This window comes from Plasmodium sp. gorilla clade G2, assembly GCF_900097015.1.
Source record: "Plasmodium sp. gorilla clade G2 genome assembly, chromosome: 12".
Taxonomy (NCBI): Eukaryota; Apicomplexa; class Aconoidasida; order Haemosporida; family Plasmodiidae; genus Plasmodium; species Plasmodium adleri (nom. inval.).
The window spans coordinates 355,393-369,885 of record NC_041704.1 but is presented as its reverse complement, the minus strand read 5'-3'; the positions used below and the strand labels follow the sequence as shown (position 1 = coordinate 369,885).

General features: G+C 18.5%; 1 protein-coding gene across 1 annotated transcript; it reads right to left on the bottom strand.

Annotated features, from left to right (window-relative positions):
* Positions 1-467: 467 nt before the first annotated feature.
* On the bottom strand, positions 468-14,319 carry PADL01_1208500 (conserved Plasmodium protein, unknown function; the record flags this gene model as incomplete). Its single annotated transcript, XM_028683036.1, has 4 exons — positions 468-608; positions 817-973; positions 1,181-14,009; positions 14,124-14,319. The coding sequence occupies 4 exons, from the start codon at positions 14,317-14,319 to the stop codon at positions 468-470; spliced, it is 13,323 nt and encodes a 4,440-aa protein (XP_028539254.1).
* Between the last annotated feature and the right edge of the window lie 174 nt (positions 14,320-14,493).

Genomic DNA, 14,493 nt, shown 5'->3' with positions numbered 1-14,493 from the left:
AAATATTGTTAAAAGAGTATTACATACTAAAAATATATATACATATATATATAATAGTAATAATTTAATAATTATACTTATGTGTAATATATATAAACACAAATATTATATAATATATTATAGTTTCCTTCTCATTTTTTTTAATAACAATTTGATATAATTTATATTTTATTGATAAATTCATATATACATACAACAACAATAAATTATTAGAGCAAATTTTATTTAAAATATATTAAAAAGTTCTTTGTTTTTATTTTATTTATTATTTTTTTTTTATATAAAATATATAAATTAAAAAAAAAGGGGAAAAAAATAACAATTAATAAAATAAAAGAAAGTTAAATAAGAAACTACAAATGTGTATTTCATTAAAACGTTAAAAATTGTAAAACAAACAAATTAATAATAGAACAAATAAATATAATCACATATTACATATATATATATATATATTTAGACTTATTCTATAACATGATTTTTCTTTGTTTCTTTTGTAATTGTTTTTTTTTTCTTCTTTTCATTTTATTCAATATAAAAACTTTTGGATTTGTAACAGCCATTAACTTTTTCTTCTTTTTCCTGAGAAATCTTATTCGATTGATGCTCTACAAAAATTTAAAAGAATAATAATCATAAATAAATAAATATATATATATATATATATATATATATGTATGTGTATATATATTTATAACTATGTCAAATTTATAGTGCATGCGTCTTGATCCTTTATGAGCTTTTTATTATAAAATATTATGAAATAACAAAAACATATACAGAAAAATTAATAAATACATATATTTTATATTTTACCTGTCTTGTTTGGATAAAAGCTTTATTAAATACGTCTTGGTTATGTTCTAATTTTTTTTCCAATAAAGATATTATATACCAAGAAAAACTGGACAAGTATAAAAATTTTTTGTACGTGTCCGTTTCATGAAATATATTTTCATTTAAGACAAAATCTCTATAAAATGAAATTATATAAATAAATATATATATATATATATATATATATATATATTAAATGCATATTTATTTATTTATTATTTTTTTTAATGTAAAGAATAATAATAAAATATAAAAAAATGAATATAAATTCCTTATACATATTAAATATGAACACACACACACAAATATATATATATATTTTTTTTTTCCCCTTTTGACTTACTTTTTTTTAAAAATTGAAGCTATTTTATACAGTGGAATGAGCACATTATTTATGATACCATATTCTCTATTCCATAAATTCACAGGAAAGTCTTGAATGATTTGTTTATATGTATTTAATATAGTATATATACGAGTGAATGATTTTTTTTTATTTTTCAGGTGTAAATTTATTGCACGAGAAAGGGTTATAATTATTAAGAAAAATTTGCTATAAGATAATATTTCTTTATTTATAACGATATTTTGATTAACATATAATTTATCTTTATTATTTTGATAATCAATTGTTTTGTCTTTATAAATGGAATGATTATTTTTATATTCATCTTCATCATTTTCTTTTAATATATTATTTACCTTGTTAAATTCTTGTTCTTCACTTGAATTATTATACACATCTTCTTCGTCACTTATATTATTATGTACATTTTTTGTTATGTATATATTTTTATTTTCTTCATTTGTTGATATATTATCCATATTATTATTATTGTAAATATTAATGTCGTTGTTGTTTAATTTTAATGAATTATTTAATGTTTCTAAATTTTTCATATAGTCATAATTCTTCACATGATTAATATCATATTTATTGTCTTCACTATTATAACCATTAGTAATCCAAGGGAAGGATATTAATAAGTTACATATATTACAAAGTAAGGAACTTACTTCTTTGTAATATATATAGAAATATTCTAAAAATGTATAATTTAATAATAGAGATAAGATTTTTTTGATAATAATATTTATAATAAATTTATCTGTTGTATACAATTTAATTAATAATAATGGAAAGAATGGATTAGTTAATTTTTTGCTTATATAATTTATTATTATTTTCATAGATATTATTTGTATATATGGATTTTTATTCATTAATCCATGTGTAAAAATTAAATTCCAGAAATATAGAAAATACATAATTAATTTTTCATAATTATTATCATGATATGATAATAAAATATTATCATTATAATTATTTTTATTATTCCTATTTTTTAATTCTATCATTTTTATAAAAATATCCTTATAATTTTCATGACTATATTTTTCATGTATTATATTTTCGATTAAATTTATATCTAAGAAAGCAATTATTTGTTCTAATGATTTATAAAATAAATATACAATATCATTATCTACTTGTTTGTATATATCATATCTATTACAAAAATATGTTATGTTCTCAATTGATGTGAATACATATTTTATTATATCATCATAATCTTTAACAATCAATTTTATATTTATAAATATTTTATCTATTAGATGAAAAATGATAGATAAAAATAAATCTTCTAGTTGATTTTTCATGAATGTTATATTATAATATTGTGTAATATTTAATGAAATATTATTCTCACCTTGTATGATACAATTATTATTCATATGTTCTATATCATTATTATATATATTTATTTTATTACAATTTTGTTTTTTTTTAATTTGTTCCTCTATATAATTTGAACAAATATTTATATTTTTTCCTTCTTCTTTTTTGTTGATAAATGTTAATAATTGATTGATAAAATGATTAAGAATTTTATGTTCAAATTGGGTATCCACTTTGTTTTCATCAAACATATTATTATTATTATTATTATTAATTCCATTATATATTGACCCATTTGTAATTTCACCCTTAGCTTGTAAACAAAGGTTCATTATTTCCTCCTTTTTAGTCCTCCTATATTCCTTAGTATATATTTTTTTGTGATATTCAAATTGTTGTGATATATCATTAAATAGTAATCTATAATAATTTGATATGTCCTTATGAAAAAATGAGGTACAAATTGGTAATACATATAAATAGGAATATACAAAAGATGATTTCATACCTGATAATAAATTTTGCTTAATAATTTTGTAAGAATTATATATAAAATCCAAATCATTTATTTGCTGAAAAAGTAAGGATATTAAGAATACATACATTTTTCTACATTTATAATTTGTTTCATTCGAAAAATTTATTAAAAGACTTGCAAAAGTTATAAAATAAAATTCTTGTTTTAACAATTTTGAATTTGCCCTATTTAGGAACAGATATATGGTATTTAATACAGCTATTCTTGATTCGTCATTTTCATCATTTAAATTATTTAAAATATTGAAAAACTTTTTTTTCTTTTCTTTTTGAGATAATGGGAAACGCATAAAAAAGTCTATATATATTTGACCACATAAAAAGGATAATTTCAAATTATGTGATTCTTCAACCATTATATTAAATATTTGTTCAATGCACATATTTATTTTTAAAATTACAGGACCTTTTTTTAGAATATTATTTACATCTTCACGTAATAAACAATTTTTAAATAATATTAATAATTCAAATATATGATTTTTACTTTCTAATAATAAATGTATTTGATTCAGTAGGCAATATCGTAATGAATTCATACATTCCTCTTGTTCATCTGTTGTGCTATTATAATCATTATCACCATTATAATTATGAGATGACAAAACACTTTCATCTAATAAATAACATAATTTTTTATTTCTTTGTTGTACCTTTTGATGTTTATCTTCCTCTTCCTTATTAAAAATTCCATTTGTTTTATTATTATATTTTTCATTTTTTTCTCCTTTTGATTTTTTTCTTGGATTTTCATCATCACTTATATCTTTATTTGTTGTATTATTGTAACTATGATCTAAGGATACGTTTGAATTTAACCAAGACATGATATCATTTTTATCATTACCTTTTATTAAATATATAAGTGTATCAATACATGATACAATTAGTTTATCAAATTCTCTACTATGATAATTTGGAAGATTTTTTAAAATATCTATTGATGATAAAATTATTAATTTCCCAAATTTTTTAAAATCACAATATTTTTTCTTTTTAATGATTTTTATACATTTGGATGCTAAAATAAACACTTCTTCTTTACCATAACAAAAACAATATACAAGTAAAGGTTCAACTATATGTATGAACTGAACAAATGTTGATACGTTATATATATTATTATATGAATCCTTGTCTTTTCTTTTGATGTAATCATCTGTGTTGTTTATAAATCCGTTTATTTTATTATCATTTATATTATTATTATTACTTCCATTTGTATCTAACACATTTGTTGTATCAGAAAATATTTGAGAAGAACGTTTTATTATAAAAAGAAATAATTTTAAAGATACTCTTGCCAATATCTGTGCATGAACTTGAAAATCATATTTATTGCTTTTTTGTATAGAATCATATATATTTTTTCCTTGAAATGAGCCCTCCATTATTTCAAGATTATTTCTTTTCTTTGGATATTGAATAGTCTTATTTTCATAATTATATCCTAAATATTTTTCTTTTACTGTTTGAATAGTTACATAAAAATGGAAGCTTTTCTTAAAAATTGGATAGTTAATAATTTTATCATTTATTTGATTAAATTTGAAATGTAAAATATTTGAATCTTTCATAACCGCCATTAAATTTTCATAATTTATATCTCCTTTAAAGAAATATATAGATTTAATTAATAATTTATATATAATATTTAAAATAAACTTGGAATTAATTTTTTTATTTTCTTCTAATCCTTTAATAAAATCATTAAAATAACATGTTACAATAAATATATATTTTTTTTTAAAAATAAAATATTTATCTACTTCATTATCTTGAAAGGAATCTCCACTAAAAAGGCTCTCCAAAAATGTTAATATATTATTTTCAATACATGATTCTGTAACAATATTTGTTAATAACCTTATAATATTAGAACCATATGTTTTTTTACTTTCTTTAGTTTTTTGTTTAATTCTTTTTTTATTTACATCTTCCGTATTCTTTTCAATTTCGTTAATTATTTCAAGTTTAATCATATTAAAAATATTTGCACAAAATTCGGTATAGTAAGAATTATCATTTGTTTTATCATTCTCTCTTTTGGAATCATTTTTATTTATTTGATCCTTTATAATCCCTTCTTCTTTGTTATTTAGGGTCAAATCATTATTTTTTACTTTAGTTCTTTTAAAATTTCTTTCATTCAGAACATTAAATTTGATGGTAAGATAATTCTTATCTAAGAATTTATCTTTTTCATACAAAACAGATTCTAAAATAGAATTGGTTGTGCATAAAAAAATAGGTATATGATATCCTTTGGTTAAATAATCAGACATTTGCTTAATGATTAAATCAAAATAATTTAATCCAAGATACATAGAAATATAACATAAGGTTTTTTTTGCTTCACTTCTTACCATATTTAATTTGGATGATAAACAATAACATAATTTATAAATTATTTTACGTAATTCTTTTTCAAAATTATAATTTATTTTATTTAATATAACTAGATAGGTCAGTATTATATCAGGTTTTGCAACAGAATCTTTGCTTTTATAATCAACAACCAAATTGTTTATATAACGTTTCTGTTTCTTTTTATCGTTAATTAATTTTTTGTCGAACATTAAATATTTCAGTTCTGGTAATATGTCACAGATGAATTTGTTCGTATGTATGTTCGATTTTTTCTTTTCATAATATGTATTTGATATTGTTTGATCCAAATTATTAAAATAATCATGATCATCACCATCACCATGACCATTACCATCACCATCATTATTATTATTAATACCATTAATATTATTTTTTTTGTTATCTTTTAGTGATAAATTTTTTGTTATATTATCATTAGTTAGAGTTTGATTCATATTATTATTAAATGACGGATCTACCATATTACTATGTACTGATTTATCATTTTGCCTTATTTTGTCCTCACCTTTACTATTAGAATTCCATTTTGTAGATATATGTTCATACTGCAATTTTTGAAATTCCTTAAAATGATAAGCTCTTACGACATGACTAATTGTTTTTTCTACATACATTTTATTATGTAAATTTTTCTTCATTTCTGATAATAATAATCTTAATATAAAATAAATTGTTTTTACGCCAATTTTTTCTGAACACAATCCTAATAATTTCATACTTTGTAAGGAAAGTGCTTTATTATAGGTTTCCTTTTTGGTATCTTTTTGTAAAATAAAATTTAAAGATAAAGGTATAATTATTTTATTTATTGTATAGAAACACAAATTTGGTGTAATAATATTTAATTTTTGAACACCTTGTAAATTATTCTCTGATTTTAAATCTATTATATTTTCAACAATTATATCATTATACTTATTTTTGGAATTTACATAAACCATTTGATTATTCTTATTCTTTGTAATATTATTATTATTTATATATTGTATAGAATTACTTATAGACGAAGTAGTATTACATATATTATAATATAAATCATAAAATAATAATTTTTCTAATATTTTAAAATATGGTTCATTATTATTTTCATCATTTATTTTATTATTATTAAAATAATTTGCATAACTATTACTTGTTATAATATTATTTTTAGAAGGTGATAAAAAAGAAATATGATTTTTTGCAAATATCATCTTAACATGTTTTATAAATTGTTCAATATTTAAAAGTTTCAATACATTTATATATGGGCATATATTTTTTGATGCAATTAAAATAATTTGTAGACTTATTTTCGTAAATTCATTAATATTTCTTTTAAGAGCATTCAAACATTTTGGAATTATTATATTAATAACAAAATGTATACATATTTTTATATTGCGCACAATATTATTGTCAATTGTGTTAAGATTTGTATTTTTATTATCTATTTCATATCCAGTTAACAAACATTTCAACAACTTTGTAAAAAATATCGTAAACTGTATAGATTTGTCTCTTACCATATCATTCGTTTCTTCATTAAATATTAAAAATAATGAATGTCTTAATAAAACTTCAAAGAATAATAAATTGCTATTAAAAAATAAATGTTTCGCTGTGAATTTTTTCAAATCCTTTTGTGTATAAATAATATTATCATTCTGTTTTGAAGAAAGGGTTATCTCTTCATTTAATTGATAATTTATATATTTTTTACTTTGACCATTGAGCATATATTCTTTCAATAATTTATATGATATTTTAATATTACATAAATCTAGGAGTATTAAAAATTGTACATCAGAATCATATTCATATGTAGAACATTTTGTATGGAAAATATTAAGACCATAAAATATTTGTGCAGTTTGAAGAAAAGAATAATAATTATTTGTAGAAATATTTTTATTTTTTAATTGAGTTCTTATAGGTATTTTAATAATATGTTTTAAAACAATTTTAGAATTATAATTTAAATTATTTGTTTTTTCCAAGAATGTATCTACATTTTTTTTAAATATCTGTAAATATTTCTGAACATTTTTTATTTGCAAAAATATACATCCTATCATAATTAAAAGTTCTGCTGTAAGAATTCGACATTTCATATCATAGCATCTTTGAATAATTTCATATAACATACTTTTTAATTTATAACACATATTTGTTTTTAACATGTTATAATAAGATTCAGAAAAATATTGTAAAGTCGAACTAAAAATTTTATCTTTTTTTTTTTTATTTATTGTATTTTCATCGTTTGTTACATGTGAAGAATTAAGCACATTTTTATGATTTATATTATTTTTAATTTGTGTATGCATTTTTAAATTATCTACATTTCTGATATTTTTTATATTATTGAATGATAAATTGGTTTTTTTTTTCTTTGTGTTTTTACGTGATCTTATATGATTTTTTGCCCATTCTTCTGATGATGTATTCGATATATTAATAATTAATTTTTTTATAGCTATTAATATTAATTTAATTTTATGTATATAATCTATATTTTTAGTATGTAATGAATTTTTATTAATTAAGACAAAAGTAATTAACAAATTGATAATATGTATATTATATATTTTATTTTTATTTATAGCTGATAATTCAATTAATATATGTAACTCTTTATTGTTAATAATTGTTAATTCATCAATATTTTTGTTTTTCCTAATAGATTTGAACATATTACCATTTTGAATTACATATAATTTATATTTCCTTAATAATGTCTTTTGAATACAAACAATGATATGTGATATGTAAGGTTTTAATATAATCATACCTTTTGAATTATAATGAAAATTATAATTATTAATTTTTTTTAATGTTGTACTTATTTTGTTATCCAATAAAAGATAATGTTCATTAATAATATTATTAATATTACTATTGTTATCGTTCTTTTTCTTTTTTTTTGCATTTTTATATTCTCTTGAAACATTAGATGTAAAAAATGTATCAGTATCATAACCACACAAACGTAAAATTATATCATATACTTTATCGACTGCATAGGTCCATTCCTTGTTATTTAATTTATTTATAATACGTTTATTATTAATTGCTTTAATTAATATTAAAAGAGAATTCGGTATTACACTATTGTATAAATCGTAATAGGCTTCATTTTTTGACCATATATGAAATAATATATTTAGAAAATTATTTTTCCTTCCGATATTTTTTAGATTTTTATAAAATATAAATGTAAATAAATTTTTTGATTTTATTAATGTGGGTAGAATTATATCATCATAATTATTCATGATAAAATGTATATGTTCTATACATGTTTTATGTATATTTTTTAGGTATGCTCTTTTGGTATTTATTTGTATAGCTTTTTCGTTAGTACATATAATACTATCATTTGTTGCTTGTACATAATTTAAATTATACATATTATTTGAATTATCAAAATATATATTATCTTCATAATTATTTGGATTGTCTACATATCCACCATTCATATTATCACCATTGTCATTAATTAGACTTTTTGATTTTATATTATTTAATTGTTTTTCATGTAAATTTAAATATTCATCAAAAGCTGCCATAACACCATTATTTCCATAATGTACCATATGACACATTTTCATAAATAAATTTTTGACTTTTTTATTTTTCAAAATATAATTATAACTATTAATATAATGCATAATGGTTAAAAATATTTGAAGAAAGAAAGGGAAATATTTATTTAACTTAAATTTCATAACATTTAATATTTGTCCTAATATATTAAAATTTTTATTAAAATAAAATGTTTCAAATAAAGCTTCCTTTTTTATTTCAATTATATAATTTTGAAACACCCAATAGGATGATTTAAACATATCTTCATAAGAAAATATATTTCCATTTTTATTAATAATTTTATCTATATTTTGTACATTAAATTCATAATACCACAAATTATTTAAATCTTCTTGAGTTGAGTTTAGAAAATTTATAAGTACAAGTTCTTTATTTGAATATTTGAGTAAATTATTATAATTCATTTTATTTTCATAAACATTAATATATGAATATATAACAGACAAAAATAAGTAACAATAATTATTATTAGAAATATCCGATAAATAAAATATCATATTTTTCCTCATTTTATATTGTCCTTTTTTTTTTATATTACTTTTTAACAGACAAAATATTATTTTTATTAAAATTGGTGTAACTATATTTTCATCTTCTTTTTTTATATTTAACAATAACTTGGTAATAGGTATATTTTGATCACGTAATATTTCTTCTATATCATTTTTGTAATTATTTAATTTTTTATTATATGTACAAAGGATATTTAAAAATTTCACAATATTGGGAACTTTTAATATATGTAAATTGTAAAGATATTTGCTTATAAATATTTTTATACAAAATAAAATTTCATAGATAAGACTTTTACGTTCATTCGTTTCATCAATATGTTGATTCATATTAATGTTATTTTCATTCTTTAAATTATTATCACTTTGATGTTCTGAAAGTGATAAACCTATTTTATCCTTATCACCATATTTATGAAACTGATCATTTATGTTAAGTGTAATATCGAATAATAAATTTAATAAAGGAAAGTATTTAAATTCATTTATATAATATGAACAATTTATATTTAAAAATCTCATAATCCATAAATATATATTTAACATTTTTAACTTCAGATTATTAGGTAAGTTATTTGGATATGGTACAGCAATTATATCAAAAGATGTAAGTATATTTTTTAAAAATAATTCGTTATAATTTTCTTCTAATAAAATGAACATTTTTTGTTCTTTTATATTTAAATAATTTTGTATATTTTCTTGTTCATCTTTTATATTTGAATATATCAACTTTTTAAAGTTCTCATGAATGGAATGACTTGATATGTTATCATCTATTTTGTGAAGATATTCATAATTATTAATATTATTATTGTCAGGTGAAATATTATGGTCACTCATATAATTAAAATCAGGTGAAATATTATCATCACTCATATAATTAAAATCACGTGAAATATTATGGTCACTCATATTATTATTATCTCCATTTTTATCATCACAAACTGATGGATATATATCCTCATTTGTCTGTTCAGCAATAATGTCTTCACTTTTATTTATATATTCCGAATTATTTATCAAATTATATTTCTCCATATTTTTCAACTTAATATTATATTCTATCATTTCTATTTTTTTCCTACTATTTTTAAAAATACAATTTACTATATAAAAGTAAAAATCGAACGAAAAATCATCCCTATTAGGATTTATATCCTGATTATTACTATAAGTACGTAAATATTTCTTCATATGATCAACAATTGCTTTTGGTACTGTCACTAGTGGTACATTTAATAACATAATTATTTCACTTACAAAAAACTTGGTAGCTACTTTAAATATTCGATCATTGTCATTAAATATATTATATATTTTAAAATGATCAAGATTATTTACTATATCTTCAATTTTAGAATGGTATATATTTTGATAAGTAGTTAAATATTTATCACATTCTAAAGATAGGAACATATCAAATATTGAAAATATTTTATCATATCCATTAATTATCACATATATATTATTATTACTATCATCTTTATTATCTTGTATTTTATATTTATCTAATTTCAATTCTACATATATGGACATTAAAATTTTGACTATTTGTATTAACTCCTTTCTTGTTATCAAAATAGTATCATAAAATAAAAGGAATTTTTTAAAAATTTTTAAAAATAAAAATATATCATTAATATTATTTTTAAAATAATTTACATTATATAAATTAAGTATAATGCTTTTCATTTTTGGTAAATAATGTACATTACATATATCTGATTTATTCCAATCATTTAAACAATTTAATACAAACATATTATAGGTTAAAAGTATATTTTCACTTATGTGTCTACATTCTTTTGATAATATTATTATAATATTAGTAATATCAAGTATAATATTATTCACATATATATTCATATCTAACAATTGATTTTTATCTTTACAAGTATTTAAAAAGTAGTTATTACTTTTAAATTTTTGTAAGATCTCACAAATATTATAAAATAAAGGTGATATTGTTTCTACATCATTAAAATGGTCATAAATACATAAATTATTAGTAGAAATTATTTCTGAAAATAAATTAATATAAGCACTTAATAAAATTATTGTGTATTTTATTTGAATACGTTTATTTTCATTTTGTTCAATGGTACTAATATTTTTATCACACTCACTTATGTCATTTAAAATAATATTTAAATGTTTGATGTTATTAAAAATATATATTAACATTTTTTCCAATTCCTTTTCAATTTCTTTAAAAAAGGGATTATTTTTGCTATTATTATGATGGATATAATTTTTATTATATATTTTATATTTATTAAAAGAATATATATCCCCATAATTATTATTATTATTATTATTATTATTATTAATGATGATATTGTTGTTACTTTGTGTTTGATATATATTATTATTTTGTGAATTTTTTTTTTTAAGTGTTTTATTATCTTTGTCATTTATTTCAATATTTATAGTATCATCATTTTGATTTAGTGATATTACGTATTTTAATATATCAGTCAGTATATATAATATCCCTATATAAAGATTGTTTAAGAGGAAAGAAAAATCATTACAACATATATTAGATTTACATTTTGTTTGTTCAATATTATCATTATAATTATTACTATTATTATTATGATTAATTTGGTTAATTTTAATTTTATTATCTTGTTGTAAAATATTATCTACATTTTTGTGAAGATTATTATTTTTCTTCATTTTATTAATTCCATTAATTATATACACATTATTTTGATAAAAATCGATAATATTCATTTGGTGAAAATATTTCCATAGGTTGATAAATACGCATTTTAAAAAAGACTTAAAATGAACCTGAGAATGTATCATGTGCTTTTTATTTAAAAGTTCATATATATGAAAAATTAAAAAAGATAATAAATATAAATTGAAAATATTTTTTCTCCTTTTGCTTTGTATATTTATTATATTCATAAATTTTTCAATAAGAGAAATATATATATTACATATATCCTCATTAATGATACAATGATAATTTAATAAAAAGAAGACATGATCATATATATTTTTTACATATATAAATGATATCTCATTTAATGGTATATCTTTTATGTAATCTATATATTTTGTAAGTTCATCTAAGCATGTTTGTATAATTATATTTTTCATTTCCTCACTTTTTTCTATCCATATGTACAATATTTTTTTTAATAAAAAAGATGTGGTTTCAGGAAAAGTATAATTTATAAAAACTCCAATTTCTGAAATATTATTAGTCAATATATTTTCTTCATTTTCATTCTTTTGGTTTGTATTGTTTGAATGTATAATATTATAATGACGTTTCAATTTTTCAAAAAAAGAATGGGTCATCATAATATTTTCTTTATAATCAATAAGATTATTTTTTTGAAATGTATGAACAGATACATTATCTTTTAATTCATTGTATATGTTTTGACATTTGTAACATTTTGTATATATCTCATGATAAATTAATTGACTTTGTACACTATCAAAATTTAATAAATTATCTCTATCTTTATTTATATTGTCTATATTATCCATATTATCCATATTATCCATATTGTCTATATTATCCATATTATTATTAACCCCAATGGTTATCACTTTATTGTAATATTTATCATATAAGAGAGAATAATGCTTTAAAAGGAATGTTAAAAATAATTCAATAAACTCATATGATGTTTCATCATCCTTTATGAAATTATAAAAATCACGAAAAAAATTAGATATACATTTTTGTACAAAATTCATGGCATCAATATTTATATAATCATAAAAAGCTTCTGTTTCATTACAGTAATATGATTGCCTTAAGAATATGGAACATATAAGATATTTTAAAAAAGGTAATGTTTTTTTTTTTGATATATTTTTATTATCTACTTTTAATGCTTCAAGTAATAATAAACTGACCGTTTCTGAATAATGATTTAATTTTGATTTTGGTATGTAATTAAAAAAGGAGAATATTTTATTAAAACATAATATAAGATCATGTAATGATAATTTTTTTAATAAATAAGAAAAACTGTCTGCAATAAATAACTTTATAATATTATTACGATGAGATAATAATGGTAAAGCTAATTTTAAATATTTATCTATATTTTTTATTATTGTTTTATTCATTAATCGAAATATATTTGCATAACTATTAAATATTTCTTCTAAAAGATCTAAATTATTCAAACTTATTTTATTATATAAAATTTTTAAGGTTGCTTCTAAATATTTCCTGCTTTCATCTTTTAAATCTTTAATTAATATAACTAATAATTTATAAAAATATTGTTCATCATTTTGTACTTTGCTATGTTCTATATACTTAAAAATAATATTGAAGATTTTGTCTTTGTTTAGTAATATAACCATTAAATTTTTTGAATAAATTGACAACTCGTTACAGCACCTTCTAAAATCTTTATTGTAACAATCTTTGGGGTATTCATTAAGAGCTCGATGAAAATTGGTTCTTTTTAATTCTACAAAAAAAAAAAAAAAAAAAAAAAAAAAAAAAAATTATATATATATATATATATATACATTTATTTATATAACAACATATATATATTTTTTTTTTCTTCTCTTTTTATTACCTTCGGTATTATTTAGATTATCATTTTTATTAATAGACTTTAAATAATCTTCATAATTATTGTCATGTATAGAATTATAATCTTCTAACTTTTCCTTTTCATTAATTTGTTTTATTCTATCATAAAATGTTACATAATATCCTTTCTTCTTTGTGCTTTTTAATTTCTCCTTTATTCTTTTCAGAGATCCCTTCATTATTTATAAATTTTACTATCCAAAGAACAACACAAAAAAATATTTTATATATATATATAGATACAATTTAAAAAAAAAAAAAAAGAAGAAACTAGAACGAAATTATCAAAAATTATAAACGACACAGTTGCATAGTTGGATATTTATTTTTATACTGTTGTAGATTCGAATATA